Below are 16,010 nucleotides of genomic sequence, written 5' to 3' on the forward strand. Positions count from 1 at the left end.
AAAGCTCACCAAAAAAACAAGGAAAATTTTCAACTGTGTCTTTTAGTCAAATATGAATGGTTCCAAGCATTAAATAATGTTGAAAAGACAAATTTTCTAGTTATTTACTGAAGTAAATATTTCTGATTTTGAGCCAGGTACTCACTGAAGCCAAGGAAGTTTTCTTGATTATTTTTTCTTCTGCTTCCTGTCTTCACTGTTTCTAAATTCCAAAAGTCAGTCATCCAGTAGTTGAGTCCCAACAACCTTGATACTCAGTTTTACCAATCTTCTGAAATAGCCTTTGCACACAGCAAGGGAAACTTAGTTCCTACCGGTGGAACCTTCTCAGGAGAAAACTTACCACTCAGCATTTCAAAATGGGGTTTAATGGGGTCACTTTTCTACATACAGCAAATTAAACCACTTAACTCCTAAAAAGGAGTGGAGAGGTTTCAAAGAAACATTTGAGAACATCTGCAAAAGACAGCTGGGACAATCATACAAATAAATGAAGAATACACCAATTCCATTTACATTATGAAGATGTTTTCCTTCAACTCATCCAAACATTTCACATTTGTGAAATCATTTATTTCAGAGTTTTATTTCTAAATTTATTTTTTTTAATGTTACAATATTTACAAGACAGATGGTAGAGAAAACTTGGTAGTATAAACACCTGCCAGTAAAAATGGCAGATTAAATAGTTTTGTCTCTCTGAAGATCCTTGTACATTACTGAACATAACAAGGAGCCCCAATGGGGAAGGCACCTTATCTTAATGTTCTACTGTCATAGCTTGAGACCCTCAACATTGTTCTTCAAGTTCAACAACTCCTTTTCCTGCCTTCTTTTCTCCAGTTTGAAGGCTAATTTGTTAGCTTTCTTCTCCACTCTCCGTTCCTGTATAAGAATACATTTGTGTTATTCAAATCTAACAAACGCAGACTAATTTTACAAAAGAAAATTTCCATGACCACTGCCCCATGAGCTCTTTGTGAATCTCCCATTTGAGAAAAGTACTTCACCTTGCGCTCCTCTTTTATAGCCTTCTTTCTCATTCTTTTATCTTCTTTGCTTTCATTTTTAGATCGAGGTTGGGTTGACACCTTTGGCAGATCACTACCATTAATCATCTGCATTCTTTCAACTTGCTTTGCTGTGAGTCCTTTCTTAGGTAAGACATTGAGAGGTATTCCTGTTTTAGAAGATATTTGAATTTGTTTGGGCTGAAAATAAAAGATAAAAATCATACTAGGTCATTTCCCATTCCTATCAAAAAAGAGTGCGCACGCGCGCTCTCTCTCTCTCTCTCTCTCTCTCTCACACACACACACACACACAGCTCACTAATGACACATCATGTGTTGCTCTTCCCAACAGTGCTGCCAGCCACAAAGGGATACACTACAGTGAGAAAATAATTTGTACACGTTTTTCTGCACTGCATACTTCAAATAGCTCAGGACACTAGGACTTACCTTTGGTTGATACTTGATAAGTTGTGGATGGTTATATAAATTGGAATATGTACCTTTAAAAAAACAAAAACATATCAGTAAGCACACTTTCAGTTCAGAATACATTACTGAGTTCCTACTGTCTTCCCGACTTTAATCTTTTCATAGTTCAAAATAACAGTAGAGTCTCTCCTATTATAGAGGAGGGGCCAAGATGGCGGAGTCTCTCTTATTATAGAGGTTTTGAAACTTTTTCAATTACTAACAGGAATATTACTTTTCCAAATCATTTCCACACAAAAAAATGAACTTTTTCAAATAACTGATGTATTTAATACCTTAAAATCACTACCATACCTTTATCAGTAAAAAGGACACTAAAATACTTACTACAAATAGATTCACAATCCCACTTCTCTTTAGCTTCTTCAAGAACTATAGTAACAATCTCTTCCTCCTCAGACCCATCCAGTTCATTCATTAGCAGGTCCTGATCTTCGAAGGGTTCAAGAGTATTCAGTTTTACACAACTTTTGAGTTTTTGAAAAAGAAGACAAAAGAGGGAAAAACAAAACAACCACCCATTATTATATTGTATGTTACTACAACTGCACTTGAAGAGCTACGGAAACAACAGCATTTCAATTTGTGTGTGTGTATGTTTCTGAGAGAGAGAGAGAGAGAGAGACACAGAGTATGAGTGGGGAGAGGGGCAGAGAGGGGGAAGACAGAATCTGAAGCAGGCTCCAGACTCTGAGCCATCAGCACAGGGCCCGATGCAGGGATTGAACTCAAAAACCATGAGATCAGGACCTGAGCCAAAGTCAGACACCCAACCGATTAAGCCACCCAGGCGCCGAGGAAACAGTAGCATTTCAAAAATATCCAAGCACTCCCAGCCCCAATATTCATTCCATTGAGAGAAAGATCTCTGCAAGGTTGTAATACATTAAACAAGATGGCAGCTTTCCTAAAACACAGTCTTTTCAAAGACTTGAAAAATACTACCCAATCTGTCTCTCCAAAGTGGTCAAATAATTTGCTCAAAATATGCAGCCCCTGTCCTACTGTAAGATCTGCAAATGACAGTGATCATGGAGTAGCAGACCCCTCCAGCAGGCCCCTTCATTAGTTTCTCACAGAAAAATAACCTCGATATGGATGCTGATTTGCCAAACATTTAACTGTAAAGTTATACTAATATGGCTGGACAGACAAATTCTTATCTACGAGCCATAAAAATCAACTTCTCAGAACATCTGGTATTTCAGAAAGATGTAAAGAAGAGCGTATATAATCAGAAGTCAGAATTCTTCAGCCAAGGAGGCTAAAAGCACCACCCTACTCCCCAAGTGGAATGTGCCCTGGCACCCCCCACTCTAACCCTCAAGCCCTTCGATTATGACTCTCAGGTTAGAGCCATAAAGAAAGTGGCTCTCAGTATGTTCCCACCCAAAGTTACAGTCAGTTTCTGGACCTTAATATCAAAATGTGAATCAACACTGAAGTAAAACATATCACTTTCTCAATACAGATTCTGACAGGGTGATTTTCTAGATTCAGATGTCGAACTAAACACTTTATTTGAAAATGAGGAAAAGAGAAGTCACCCTGCTTGTCATGCCTCTGAGCTCCCTACCAATTTCAGGCTTGAAGTCTCCTTATTCATTAATGCTTTGTTTTTCTCAATAAAATGATCCTATCAAGTAAAGCTCTCAGAATGTTCTTTTGACATGGGAAGTGTCCTGGGTGGTCAGGAACATTCCCCGTGACCAAAGGGCTCCTTTCATTCTTGTATCCTCTCAACTATGGACTTAGAACTCTGGCCCTTTGGTACCCAGTATCTAATCACCACCCTTCCTTCTATAAAAAATAAAAATAAAGACAGGAAGAACCCTTACCTCCTCACTCACCAGAGAAATTCATCTTTATTGAATCCAATAGATTTCCTCAATTTGAAAATAAGTTTTTAGAAATCTAAAGAGCATCTCTGTCAAGGATTGGACTCTTGCAAAACAACTGTACTCTGGTTTTCATCTTTTATCTCTGCTATGGGTTTTTAAAAACTTTTTGGAACTAAGAGCTAGAAAATACTACTTTGTCTTGAGCTGAGTTCACCCTCCGTTTGAGACAATGGACGCTACTTTAATGATGGATGGAAATCCATAAAACCGTAAGAAAGCATGCAGAAAAACGAAAGTGGAAAAAAGTAAACAAGGAAAAGGCACGTACTTCTCTGCCTTCTCTTTATAGTAGTCATTCAAGACTTCCTCTAAGCGATTGCTGTCTACTTGAATTGAACCTTCCAATTCAGCATTATCCAGAGCTCCAATTTCATCATCGTCATACTGCTCATAAAACTTATATATTAAGAAAAAAGATACCATGAAGAAAAAAGTATTAAAACTATTGCATTTAAATGTTACATTTAATTTTTCTTTTAAAGGTTTTTAAAAGTACTCTCTACACCCAAATTGCGACTTGAACTCCCAACCCTGAGATCACGAGTTGGCATGCTCCACCAACTGAGCTAGCTACGCACCCCGGTGTTTACATTAATTTCCTTTCTACACAATTATTTAAGCACTACCATGAGATCACAAGCACCATTACAATATTAGCAGGAATTAGCACCATAACAATAGCATGTGGAAGACATTCTACCCAGTACTTTAAGACTGACACTTAGACGGAAAATAGGCTGCCATTTAATATGTAAGTGAAAGATAATCATCCTGTTCAGCTTACAGAACAAATGCTGGGTAGAAATCTTTACTTCAGAATACTCTACAGATGCTTTCAAACTTAAAGGGGACTTCGTTACAAATTTCATTCTTGCTTAAATGTGTACTGTATAAAATGCTGTTAAGAGTAAACAGGGGGTGACGTGAATCCTGCTGAAGAGTGAGGTTATCTGTAGTAACAGTTCACCTATTGGTATTTAGTGAAAAGGTAGCAAAGGTAGAACCTTTTTGATTCATTCTGAAGGAAGAAACCCACCCTCCACCCATTCATCGTTTGCTGAACACTCTGAATTCTTACCACATGCCTGACACCACATTAGACTTGGGGCTGTATCAGTGAGCAAACATACATAAAAAACAGAAAAGCAATGGAATTTTGTTTACGCCCAGGCCAGCGCTTGAGGAAAACAGCATAATCTTGGGGATTGGAGCCAGACTCTCATTTTCAAAGTATCAAACCTCTCTAAAGAAAGTCAGGAAGTTCTATCAGCTGTCTCTGATCTATATGCATTCTTTCCAGAATTAAAACTAGGATGATTTTGTAATCTGTTTCAATAAGACAGGCGATTTCTAATGTTGAAAGTTCTGGCTTTGAGTTCCAATGTCATGAAATTTACCAGGAACCAGTATCATCAAAAGGGTCCTTATCTGGGGACCTTACCTTCTCAAATCTCTCATCATGAAGAGTCAGCTGTTCATTTCTCCTCATGACTGAGGATGTTATAGAATACTCAGTAAAGCGACTTTTTGTTTCCTCTTCCCAGAACAGATGCTTTTCTACAGCCCCCAGAGGTTTTCCAGGGACAGACATGGCCTCAGCTGATGAGCCCGCAGAGCCATAGTTCTCATCATCACTACCTCTTTCCTTCTCATCATCCACATCTTCCCACTCACTGTCATCTTCAGCCTCAGATTTCCTAAAGTCAGAGCCATAAATTAACTGTCAAAACAACTTGAGAAACAACAGAACCAAATGACTTTATACAAGTAAAATTTGAGGGGATTTCAGGCAGGATTCCTGGTTGGGGCAGGAACAGCTGTGCTGCCTGACCTGTCTGGTAGGGCTGGGAAAGTAATGAACCAGCAATCAGGCAACTTGGACTTTAGCCCCACCTATCGTCAATTTGTAAAGACCTCAAGCCTCACATTTTCTGTTCTAAAATACAAAAGAGTCAGATTAAACGCTCTCAAAGGTCTCTTCCAGTGTTAACATTCTATAGATACTACTCTATTGAAGAAGCAACAGTCAGGTCATTCCCAATTTGAAAGAAACCACACATACTGTATATCCATTCCATCTTCCTCTGTTGGTTTATTGGCCTGAAGAATAAAATCATCTTCAAGCAGATTGTCTGGATTATCAAAATCAAAATCATCATCAAGAGCCGCAACAATGTCAGGATCAAAATCCAGTCGTGGTCCTAGAAACAAAACAAAAAATTAGCACCACTTCCCAAGAAAACAGGATTCCTTCACATAACATAATCTGAGTACCTATTGTATGCCACATTCTACCAACGTATTGAGGATTTAAAAAAATGATTAAAAACTTCAAACTCAGTCTAGTGAGGAACAGACAGAGAGGGATGAATGTGAGGAAATGGGAAAATACCTCTGGTTTCAGTAATCATAAAAACTCTTGCATTACAGATATTAAACTTTGTCTACTTAGTAAAATTCAAAGCTTCCACCTGCAGTTAGAATCGGGTTTCAAGTTCACCTGTAAGAAGTAACTCAAATTGGGACACCTGGGCGACTCAGTGGATTAAGTGTCTGACTGGATTTCGGCTCAGGTGGTGATCTCACAGTTTATGGGTTGGAGCCCCGTGTCGGACTATGCACTGACAGCATGGGGCATGCTTGGGATTCTCTCTCCCTCTCTCTGTCTCTCCGGGGCTCGGGTGTGCTTGCTGTCTCTCAAAGTAAACCAACTTAAAAAAAAAAAAAAAAAAAGTAACTCTAAGTATGTGTGGCCCGTTAAAACTGTTTTTCTGGCCTAGAAGAGTTTAATAAATCCTGTTTCTTCTGTGTGTAAAACTAGAGTCTATGAAAAAACTCAGGTTCAAACTCATGAACTGACATGGCTTCTAACACTCTTCATAATGTGGCTCTTGCTGGACTCTCCAGCCTCATTCCAAATATGGTTTCCTGCATTCATGTTCTCTCAATTTTGCACATGCAGTTTCCTGTTTAGAATAACCTCTCCTTCATCCACCTGCCTAGCTTCTACTTAAGCAATAACTTAGACCCCATTTTCTCCAGGACAACTTGCCCACTATTACCTAAACCATTCATCCATTTGTACAGTTAACTGTAATTTCCCCTTTACTGTCCATCTTTCCCAACTGATGATAAATTCCTTGAAGTCAGAAACTGTGTTTTATTCTGGTTTAACCCTAGAGCCCATCATGTTGCAGTAACTCAAAAATCTGTGCAATCAATGAATGAATGCTGAGAGGCAAATGTTAGTCAATAATTAAGACAATTCAAGAGAAAATACCAAACCACTTCTGTTTGTTCTAAAATACAATGCTGATAATAAAAAAATAAAACATTAAATTTTTCACTGTATCTAGAACAGATGGTAAAACAGACTTCCATAAAATACTTATACTCTTGGGAGAAATTCTAAAAGCAGATTTAGTCTATTATAGGTTTCGGGGTTTTATTGTTTTGTTGTTTTTTAGAGAGAGGGAGAATGTGTGAATGAGAGAGAGGAGGCAGAGGGGGAGAGAGAGACCAAGCAAGAATCTCAGGCAGACTTCAGGCTCCATCCTACAACCCTGGGATCATGACCTTAGTTGAAATTAAGAGTCAGATGCTCACCCAACTAAGCCCCCTAAGCGCCCACAAGTTTATATGCATGCTAAGGCTAACTGAACATCACTGTTTCCACTGCCAAGAGGCTAGGTCCAGGTGAAAATTCCCCTACTGGATCTCCACAGTTTTCTTACTTTCCTCTCCAAAAATGAACTTCAAAGACTGAGAATTCGATGGCAATGAAAGAAAAGGATCCCGATCACTCATCCTTTCCTAATGACCTCTGATCTGAATTCAGACACATTTTAAATTGTTTCATCACTTTATCAGAAACAGAAAAACGATCATTACTATGCTTTCTTTTTTGTAATACAAATCAAATCACTTGAAAAATTCAAGAAATCAAGCACACCTGAAACAGGAGCTGCTTTATTCAACAATCCAACATCTTCCTCAAACTCTGAAGCAAATACTGACGAAGGCAACTGAATTCCCGTGGTCTTGAAAGAGAAATTACACAATGGTTAGATTTGAAATACTTCTGAACTGGGTTGAAGTGTCCCCCCAAAATTCATGTCCACCCAATAGCTCAGAATGCAACCCCATTTGGAAACAGGATCCTTGCAAATGTAATTAGTTATGAGGTGACAATGGATTATGGTGGGCCCTAATTCATTAAGACTGGTGTGTCCCTGTAAGGCCAAGTGATGACATGAAGACAGGGGAGAATGCCATGTGAAGATTCAAGCAAACTGGAGCAATGGGCCAACAAAAGCCAAGGAACACTAAGGACTGCTGGTAACCACCAAAAGCAAGGAGATAGGTGTGAGACAGTGTTCTTGCCCTGAGCCTCCACAATGCAAGCAATGCAGCTGAAAGCTTCCTTTTGGACTTGACGTCCAGAACTGTGACAGGATACATTTCCGTTGTTGTAAGCCACCCAGTGGTAATGTGTGGTAATTTGTTATGGTAGTCCTAGGAAAACTAATGCACTGTATCCTGCATTCTCTCACTTGTGCTCCAGTTAAATATTCTAAACATGTACATCCCATCCGCTGAAGCATGCAAATTCCCTGCAACTTCAAAGTGTTCTCCAGTATTATTCCATTTAATGCCCATGAGATATCAGCACGTTTTACTCAACAAAAGCTAAGAAAGATCAAATGCCATGCCTGCCTCAAACAGCTTGTTAAGTGATGTTCTGGGATTCAAATCCAGATTTTGCAATGCCACTGTCCTCATTTCAAGATTTAATCTTTTCCCTCCTAAGCTGAGATAACATGCCAATTTCTGGTTAACAGCAGAGCACTTCCCTGAATTGGCTATCTTAAATCCTGGGATGGTCATAATCATTTCTCTCCATCCCTCGAACCCTTTGAACTCTCTTGTATAAAGTGGTATCACATCAGTCTTTCGGGCACCATCTTACTCATGGCTAATCAAGATGTAGATTACTACCACCACTGCTTAGCTATCCCACACTTAATCCAACCCTCACATCACTTCCAGATTAACACTCCTTTACTATTTTATGTAATCTTCTCTAACTTGTAACAGGTTTTGATTTTTTTTCACTGATTTTCAAGGTCTGTAAAATGAAGGCCTATTCTATGTGACCAAGTAACTGTTACTCAGTATACTCGGTAAGATGACCTCGGTGTAATTCAGGTCCAGTTCCTCACATCATGGAATAATTCAAATGTATGGAGCACACATGTCACACACTGGTCCACACTACTACCTATACCCCGTCTAACTGGAATGTTTCTTTCCTCTCTCTTCAATACAACCCACCCTTTAGTGTCCAGCTCAGTTCCTCCCTCCTCCATGAAGGCCTTCTTGATCACTCTCCTAGAACTTTCCTTTGGGTGAAATCCCTTTCATTCTTCACACCATACAAATAACTCCACTTGTGCTGGCACATGTAACTGACTGGTCCTTATGCTCTGATCTTTTTTCAACCAACTAGTTACCAACGTGAGGGTCATGACATGTTCTCTATCTCATGTACTCCATTGTCCACCTCATCCTCAGTCTAGTAGCAGGCAGAAAGCGGAGACGTTGGTTCTCGCTCGCTTATGGAGCACATGGAAATGGATACCTTTGAGCAGCAGGAGTAAAAGCTACGTAGAGTAATGAACAGCAAGCAAACTTAGCTTCCAAAAGGCACTTCTTGGTGGCCTAAGTATAGGAAAAGATGCGGTTTCTGCTACAGAGTCTTTATTTAAAAACAAAACAAAAAACAGCTTTACTGAGACTTCCCCACTCACACTCTCTGAAAAATGAATACACCTTAAAAAAACAAAAGGGAGGGGGCGCCTGGGTGGCTTAGTCGGTTAAGCGTCCGACTTTCGCTTGGGTCATGATCTCGCGGTTCACGGGTCCGGGCCCCGCATTGGGCTCTGTGCTGACAGCCAGCTCAGAGCCTGGAGCCTGTTTCAGATTCTGTTGTCTCCCTCTCTCTCTGACCCTCCCCTGCTCATGCTGTCTCTCTCTCTCTCTCCCTCCTAGAAATAAATAAAAATATTTAAAAAAAAAAAAAAAAAGGGAGAATCAGTTTATGCTTAGTGACCTTTGGAGATATTTTTCAAATCTTAAAAACCAGTCAAAGAATCACATACACAGTTTAGTCATTATGTTTTTAAAAAAAGGTGGGAGCACCTGGGTGGCTCAGTTGGTTATGCATCTGACTCTTGATTTCAGCTCAGGCCGTGATCTCAGTTTGTGAGACTGAGCCTCCTATTGGGCTCTGCACTGATGGCAAAGCCTGCTTAGGAGTCTCTCACTCCCTCTCTCTCTGCCCCTCGCCTGCTTGTGCTCACCCTCTCTCTCAAAATAAACAAACATGAAAAAACACGTATGATTTTTATTGGCTGCAGTAGCTGTGAACTCGCTGGGTCTGCCTGGCTGCTTTCCACCATGGCAGGACCTCCTCTCCTTCGTGTGACAATCAGGTGGCTCACACAGGACTGCTCTTTACTGCTTCATTTTCTGTTTCTAGAGTTTATTCAGCATTTCTGGTTTAGTCAACTTTTGTGGTTACAAAATACTTTAAAGTCAAAAAAGCACAAAGGACTCATCCATATTTTTGCATCATGCTACAGAAAACAGATGGCATTTTTGTTTTTAAACATAATTCACTCATTCTTATAAATATCTCTGAACCGTCCATTAAGAGTGTTTTTCTCTTAAACATTTATTTGAGATAGACTGTGAGCCAGGGAGAGGCAGAGAGACAGGGAGACACAGGATCAGAAGCAGGCTCCAGGCTGTGAGCGGTCAGCACAGAGCCTGACGCGGAGCTCAAGCCCATGAACCGCAAGATCATGACCAAAGCCAGCTACTTAATCAAATGAGCCACCCAGGTGCCCCTCAAAAGCTAATCTGCCAATACAATCCAGCCAAGAGAATACAAGAACTTTATTAAGACTTTTCTCCCAAAGATAAAGTTGAAACAAGGGGCACCTGGGTGGCTGAGTCAGTTAAGCATCTGACTTTAGCTCTGGTTGTCAGCTCACAGTTCATGGAGCCAAGCCCCACACTGGGTTCTGTGCTGACACCTGAGAGCCTGGAGCCTGGTTTGGATTCTGTGTCTCCCTCTCGCTCTGTCCCTCCCCTGCTTGCCTCTGTCTCTCAAAAATAAATAAACGTTTAAAAAAAAAAAAAAAAAGATGAAGTTGAAGCACTACCAGACCCTATCCCCTCCCTCACAGGGTCACGGAAGGAGGTGAGACAGTAAGATACCTACCCTACACCTGACAGTAATATCGCCTTGGGAAAGCAGCAGTAGAGGAGGTGGTTCTGCTAGGACAGAGATGTGGGAGTGGGCTGTGGGAGTGGCCTATGAAGCCTTACAAGAGAGCTACCACCTAGGAAGTGAACGAGAACAGCTGTGTTTCCTACTTTCCTCTGGGATAATACCCGGAAACGCAACCCTGTTGACTCTTCTTAAGCAACAAGCTATAGACTGAAGGAACTATGATCACACTTCACTGAGGAAAAGAATGCCTAGACCGTGACAAGACCGGAAAATAAGAAGCAGGAGACATCAGTGCCCTTTTTAACTCTTCTTTCTGTCAACAAACCCAATAAACGAATATCTTTTTTTAAATGCTAGGTGATATAAAAGTTTCACAGGGAAAATTTACTGTATACTAATACTAAACAAAAAGATAAAGTCATACGACACAGGACACAGGTATCCTGAACATAAATGAAGAAACCGAACTTAAATTAGTAGCACTAATTTCGTAGAGATACATACTCTAGCTTGTACTTGAAACGAAAAATTAAAGCGGACTGCATTTTTGTTGAGAAGAGTAACAGGAACTTCATTATAATATCTACTGCTTCTATTCTCTCATGGTTGGCCCACAGATTTTTATAACTGTTAAAGATCTGAACATTCCACAAAAATTAAGTTCTATCTTAGAAGACAGTTTATGACACTAAATAGTTAACATACACAATGTCAGTTGCTTTTCTTCTATTGGAAGGTGCTATCTAACACGACTACATCTATTAATCAAAGGTTCTAACCCTATCAAAGGCTGCAACTTTCAACAGCTGCCACCAGAGAATAAGAAGCCTAGTCTCTCCTGTGAGCACGCACACACACATAATTTTAAGTGAGGGCATGGCTTATTTTTGTGTTCTTCAGATTGACACCACTTCTTGCCCTAGTTATCTTGACTTACAAATGGTGGTTTCTTCACTCTCTCCCACATATATTGATAAAAAGTCTTACTGAAATTTCTAAAGTTTCTTCTTTTTCATCTCTTCGGCTAGGTACACTGAAGGCACTTGTGGGAATAAGCTCTGAGGGCCCAGATGGTTCCTTCAGGTGCTGCAGATAGTCATAGTCATCATCGAAGAACACCCCATACTTCCTCTGTTCTGCTCGCCTTTCTTCATCATTTACCTAGGATAATAAACAAAATGGAATTGGTACCTCTTCCAAGCACAAGCCACAGGAACCTTCTAGTGAGCACAGCTTTCAGAATAGGAAGCATAAGGCACATGAAAGTGTGGCAAATAAGAACGAGACAACTCAGGAAACAGATTCTAAACCCAAGTGCTATGTACAATTTAAATGAAATAACAATTACTGCTTCTACATTTCTGTGCAACAATTCAAGCCAAGGTAGAAAAATAAAAAAAAAAATAACAAGTGTTGGTAAGAATGTGGAGAAAAAGGAACACTCATGCACTGCTGGTGGGAATATAAACTGGTGAAATCACTGTGGAAAACAGAAGTTCCTCAAAAAATTATAGGAATCTCATATAATCCAGTAATTCCACTGCAATTTACTCAAAGAAAATGAAAACACTAATTTGAAAAAATATATGGAATCCTATGTTGACTGCAGCATTCTTTACAATGACCAAGATATGGAAGCAACCCAAATGTCCACTGACAGAGGAAGTGATAAAGATGCAGAAAATATATAAATACATATATACACAATGGAATATTATTCAGCCATAAAAAAAAAACCAATGAGTTCTTGCCATCTGCAACACAGACTTAAAGAGAGTATTATGCTAAATGAAGGAAGTCAGACAAAGACAAACACCTATGATTTCACTTATATGTGGAATTTAAAAAAAACCACACACAAGCAGAAACAGATCCATAACTACAGTGAACAAAACTGATGGCNGGGGCGGTTGGGCAAATAGGTGAAGGGAAATAGGATACAGTCTTCTAGCTATGGAATGAGTTAAGTCATGGAATAAAAGGTACAGCATAGGGAATATGGCCAATGGTACTATAACAGCATTGTTTAGTGACAAATGGTACCTTTGCTGTGGTGAGCACAGCTTAACATACAGGCTTGTCAAATCGCTATAATGTGCACCTGAAAGTAATGTAACACTGTACAACTATAGTTCAAATAAAAAATTCAGGCCAGGGCGCCTGGGTGGCTCAGTCAGCTAAGCGTCCAACTTTGGCTCAGGTCATGATCTCATAGGTCATGAATTCGAGCCCAGCACTGGGCTCTGTGGTGAGAGTTCAGAGCCTGGAGCCTGCTTTGGATTCTATGTCTTCCCCTTCCCGCCCCACTTGCACTCTGGTCTCTCTCTCTCAAAGATAAATAAAAACATTTTTAAAAAGGTTTTTAATTAAAACTTTTTTCTTTTTAAAATTCAGGCCAAGAAACACACACACACACACACGGAAATTTGTCATGTACTTGGAGGGCTAAAAGACCCGACAGTCCTGACAAGTAAGTACAATTTCTTATTAATTACAGGCAAAAAAACCTTCCCAACACACAAGTAGGCTTTACTAAAAAGCTAAATATGGTCAATGTTCCCCAAGACTTCCTATCAAATTTACCAAAACTTACGCTGTGACAATTATCAAATCAACTTTTTAAAGGTTTCCTAGCATTTTTAAAAGCTAATTCATGAGTTAAGTGAGGAGGTGGCAAAATGCAGCCTGTGGTTTTGAAACAACAGAAAAGCCCTAAATAATCATGCAGCATTGTAGCTGGTTTAGTAAATACTCACTGTTACTCTACAAGATTTGCTCATTTAAACAACTCAAATAAAGATGCTTTATCCTCTCAATCAAATATCCAAGACGTAAAAATCAGTACATTTACTGAAAACTAAGTCATAGGTTTTGTTTCCCAGAAGATCACAGGTTGTCGGAGAAAGGCAGCTGGCTAACAATTTAAACAACTACTGACAGTTCGCTTACAAACCGATTGGCTGTAGAACAGGACCTACTTTCTGTGTGGGCAACAGAACCCTCTGGGGTGCAGTCTCATCGGCGGCTAAAGGATCTCGCTGGCTCCGGTGGACCAGGTGGAAAGATACAGCTTTCTTCTTCTCTATAAAAGGCTTTTTCTTCCTGTGAGGCTTCAAAGGAACAGAATCAGAGTCAGCCATTGAAAAAGAACAAAAAAGACCAGAGTCCACAGAGGCACCTTCAGGAAGTTATATAAAGGGTCTACAGATTTTTAAAACTTCCATTTTTGTGGTAAGCAATATCAACAACGTTGGAGAAAATCTTTACTTCCCTTCCTTTGATAAACATTTGATGGCACTTACTCTGTGCCAAACCTTGTTATGGGGGCTGGGGACACAGCAATGAGGTCACAGATCCTATTCTTATCAAGCAAATCATAAGTAAAAAAAGACTTCAAGTAAAGAAAATAAAACAGAGTGAAGTGCAAATGAGAGTGACTTTAGACTGGGTGCTCAGAGAAGGTCCCTGACAATTGACCAGAATGACGAGGAAGCCGTCAGCGGAAAATCCGGGGAAGACCATTTCAAGCAAGTTATGCACCTCGTGTACCAACTATTAAATGAAACCAGGACAGCACGACTACAGTAAGATGCATCATCTCTTTCTACACTCGTATTCCCCTACCCAACTCTGACTTTCTACATTGAGAAAGCACCATCCCAGGTGAGTAAGCCATCTTGCTTCGGGCCCAACCTTAGACTCTCCCACAAGTTCCCTATGCCGAGAACACCCGATGAGCCGACCTGGCACTCCAACGCCTGGAGAAACCGGCCAACTCCCCCTCCTCTCGACTGCACGGGGCACAAGGTGACGCGTTTGTGTGTCTGCGTTCACAGATTTTTTAGCCCTCTTAGGAAAAAAGAAAAGCCATTCTCTTCTTTCCACTCCTCGGGGAGGCCTGGCCGTGGGAGAAGTAATCTACACTGCAAAGTATGCCCGGGGTGGTGAGGGTGGCCCATACAGCGCACTGGGACGCCAAGACGCCTCCCCGCACCTTTGGGCCGGCCCTCCCAATCCCTGGCGGCAGGAGCCCCTGGCACCAGAGGAAGCCGCCTGGCGTCTGCAAAACCAGAGCGCCCCGTCCGCGAGACAACGAGCCTTGCTCACCATGTTGCAGCCGCGCGGCGCTCACCCCACAGAAGAGCGACTACGACACGCTGTTACCCCCGGGGAAGAGACTCGCTACAACCAAAACGCCGGCGAAGCCCGGATTCCAGCTGCGTCTTTAGGCCTCAACACACGTGCAACCCCGGAACCCAGACAGGAAGTTAAGCACCGGCGGTGGACATGGGCCAATCGCCGAAGAGCTGCAGGGGTCGCGGCCGGAAGTTACCCATAGCTGGCTCCGTCGCAACGATCGCGAGAAGCTATTGGGAGGTGGGGCTGTTTTCATCCCCGGGAGGGCGGGGCTTTTCCGGCCAAAATCAAGTAAGCTGGGAAAGGGAGTGTTGGGAGCCTTTGTGGCGGTGAGGCGCGAAAGAGGGGTTGCTGTTTCTAGGGGAACTTGCTTTTGTAGCGCCCTCTACCGAGAACAGAGGCAGGCAACGTATGTAGCGCCCCTATTGACCATTGTATTCCCAACCTATCCCATCCGTAACACACACACACACACACACACACACACACACACACACACACACTCACACACACGGAAGGTGGCCACCCTGCCAGGTCAAACACACACACACACACACACACACACACAAGGACACAAACACACACAGAAGGTGGCCACTCTCCCAGGTCAAACACACACACACACGCACACACACACAAGGAAGGTGGCCACCCTCCCAGGTCACCGAGGTTTCAGGTTCTGTCTCCTCTGGGCCGGCGCGGAATTGGTTGCCTTAGCAACGGAGGATCAGGGCCTTGCTATTCTAGGCTGCACCAAGCTTAATCAGGTCTTTGTTCAAACATCCGGTGCACCAAACCCCGAGATTCTGTTGAAAGTAGAGGCATTTGAACTAAATAAATATATTCGGAATGTCTGGTGTTTGCATACCTTATCTTATAAGAAGGAAACTAATGTTTATTTTCTTCCAAGTCGTTCCTCAAATGTTTTAACGTGGTTTAAGCAAATAGGCTATAATCACACCTTCTTAGGAAGATGTCAGGCAGGTGCCTGCGCATGCTTCCAGCTTTTCCTGGGAAAAAAAGGTGGGGAAATGCATCCATAGTTTTATTGCCAAATCTTTCCTCAAATTTGTGTTTACTCTTCCCATTACCTGGCGTGTTTCCAATGTCCGAATTATCTTGGATTGTGTATCTCCGTTCTCCTATTACTATTACAAATATTTATGG

General features: G+C 41.3%; 1 protein-coding gene across 1 annotated transcript; it reads right to left on the minus strand.

The window, feature by feature from the left end:
• Window positions 1–23: 23 nt before the first annotated feature.
• On the minus strand, window positions 24–15,325 carry LTV1 (LTV1 ribosome biogenesis factor). Its single transcript, XM_039230904.1, has 11 exons — window positions 14,814–15,325; window positions 13,685–13,816; window positions 11,694–11,867; window positions 7,359–7,446; window positions 5,469–5,607; window positions 4,848–5,103; window positions 3,675–3,802; window positions 1,833–1,972; window positions 1,464–1,516; window positions 1,011–1,211; window positions 24–885 (listed from the first exon to the last, which is right to left on the minus strand). Exons 1-11 carry the CDS (start codon window positions 14,814–14,816, stop codon window positions 775–777), a joined length of 1,425 nt encoding a protein of 474 aa, XP_039086835.1. The 5' UTR covers window positions 14,817–15,325; the 3' UTR covers window positions 24–774.
• Window positions 15,326–16,010: the final 685 nt, after the last annotated feature.

The sequence above is a fragment of the Hyaena hyaena genome, unplaced genomic scaffold (assembly GCF_003009895.1).
Source record: "Hyaena hyaena isolate Hyena2069 unplaced genomic scaffold, ASM300989v1 scaffold_52, whole genome shotgun sequence".
Lineage (NCBI taxonomy): Eukaryota > Metazoa > Chordata > Mammalia > Carnivora > Hyaenidae > Hyaena > Hyaena hyaena.

Bases quoted from the DNA above. Each gene is read 5' to 3' on its own strand.
- LTV1 (XM_039230904.1), bottom strand. The intron at 7,447-11,693 runs GTAAGACTTTTT...TTCTCTTTCAAG, and splicing joins AAGAAACTTTAGAAATTTCA to ACCACGGGAATTCAGTTGCC. The intron at 1,517-1,832 runs GTAAGTATTTTA...GTTTTTTTAAAG, and splicing joins GGATTGTGAATCTATTTGTA to GTACATATTCCAATTTATAT.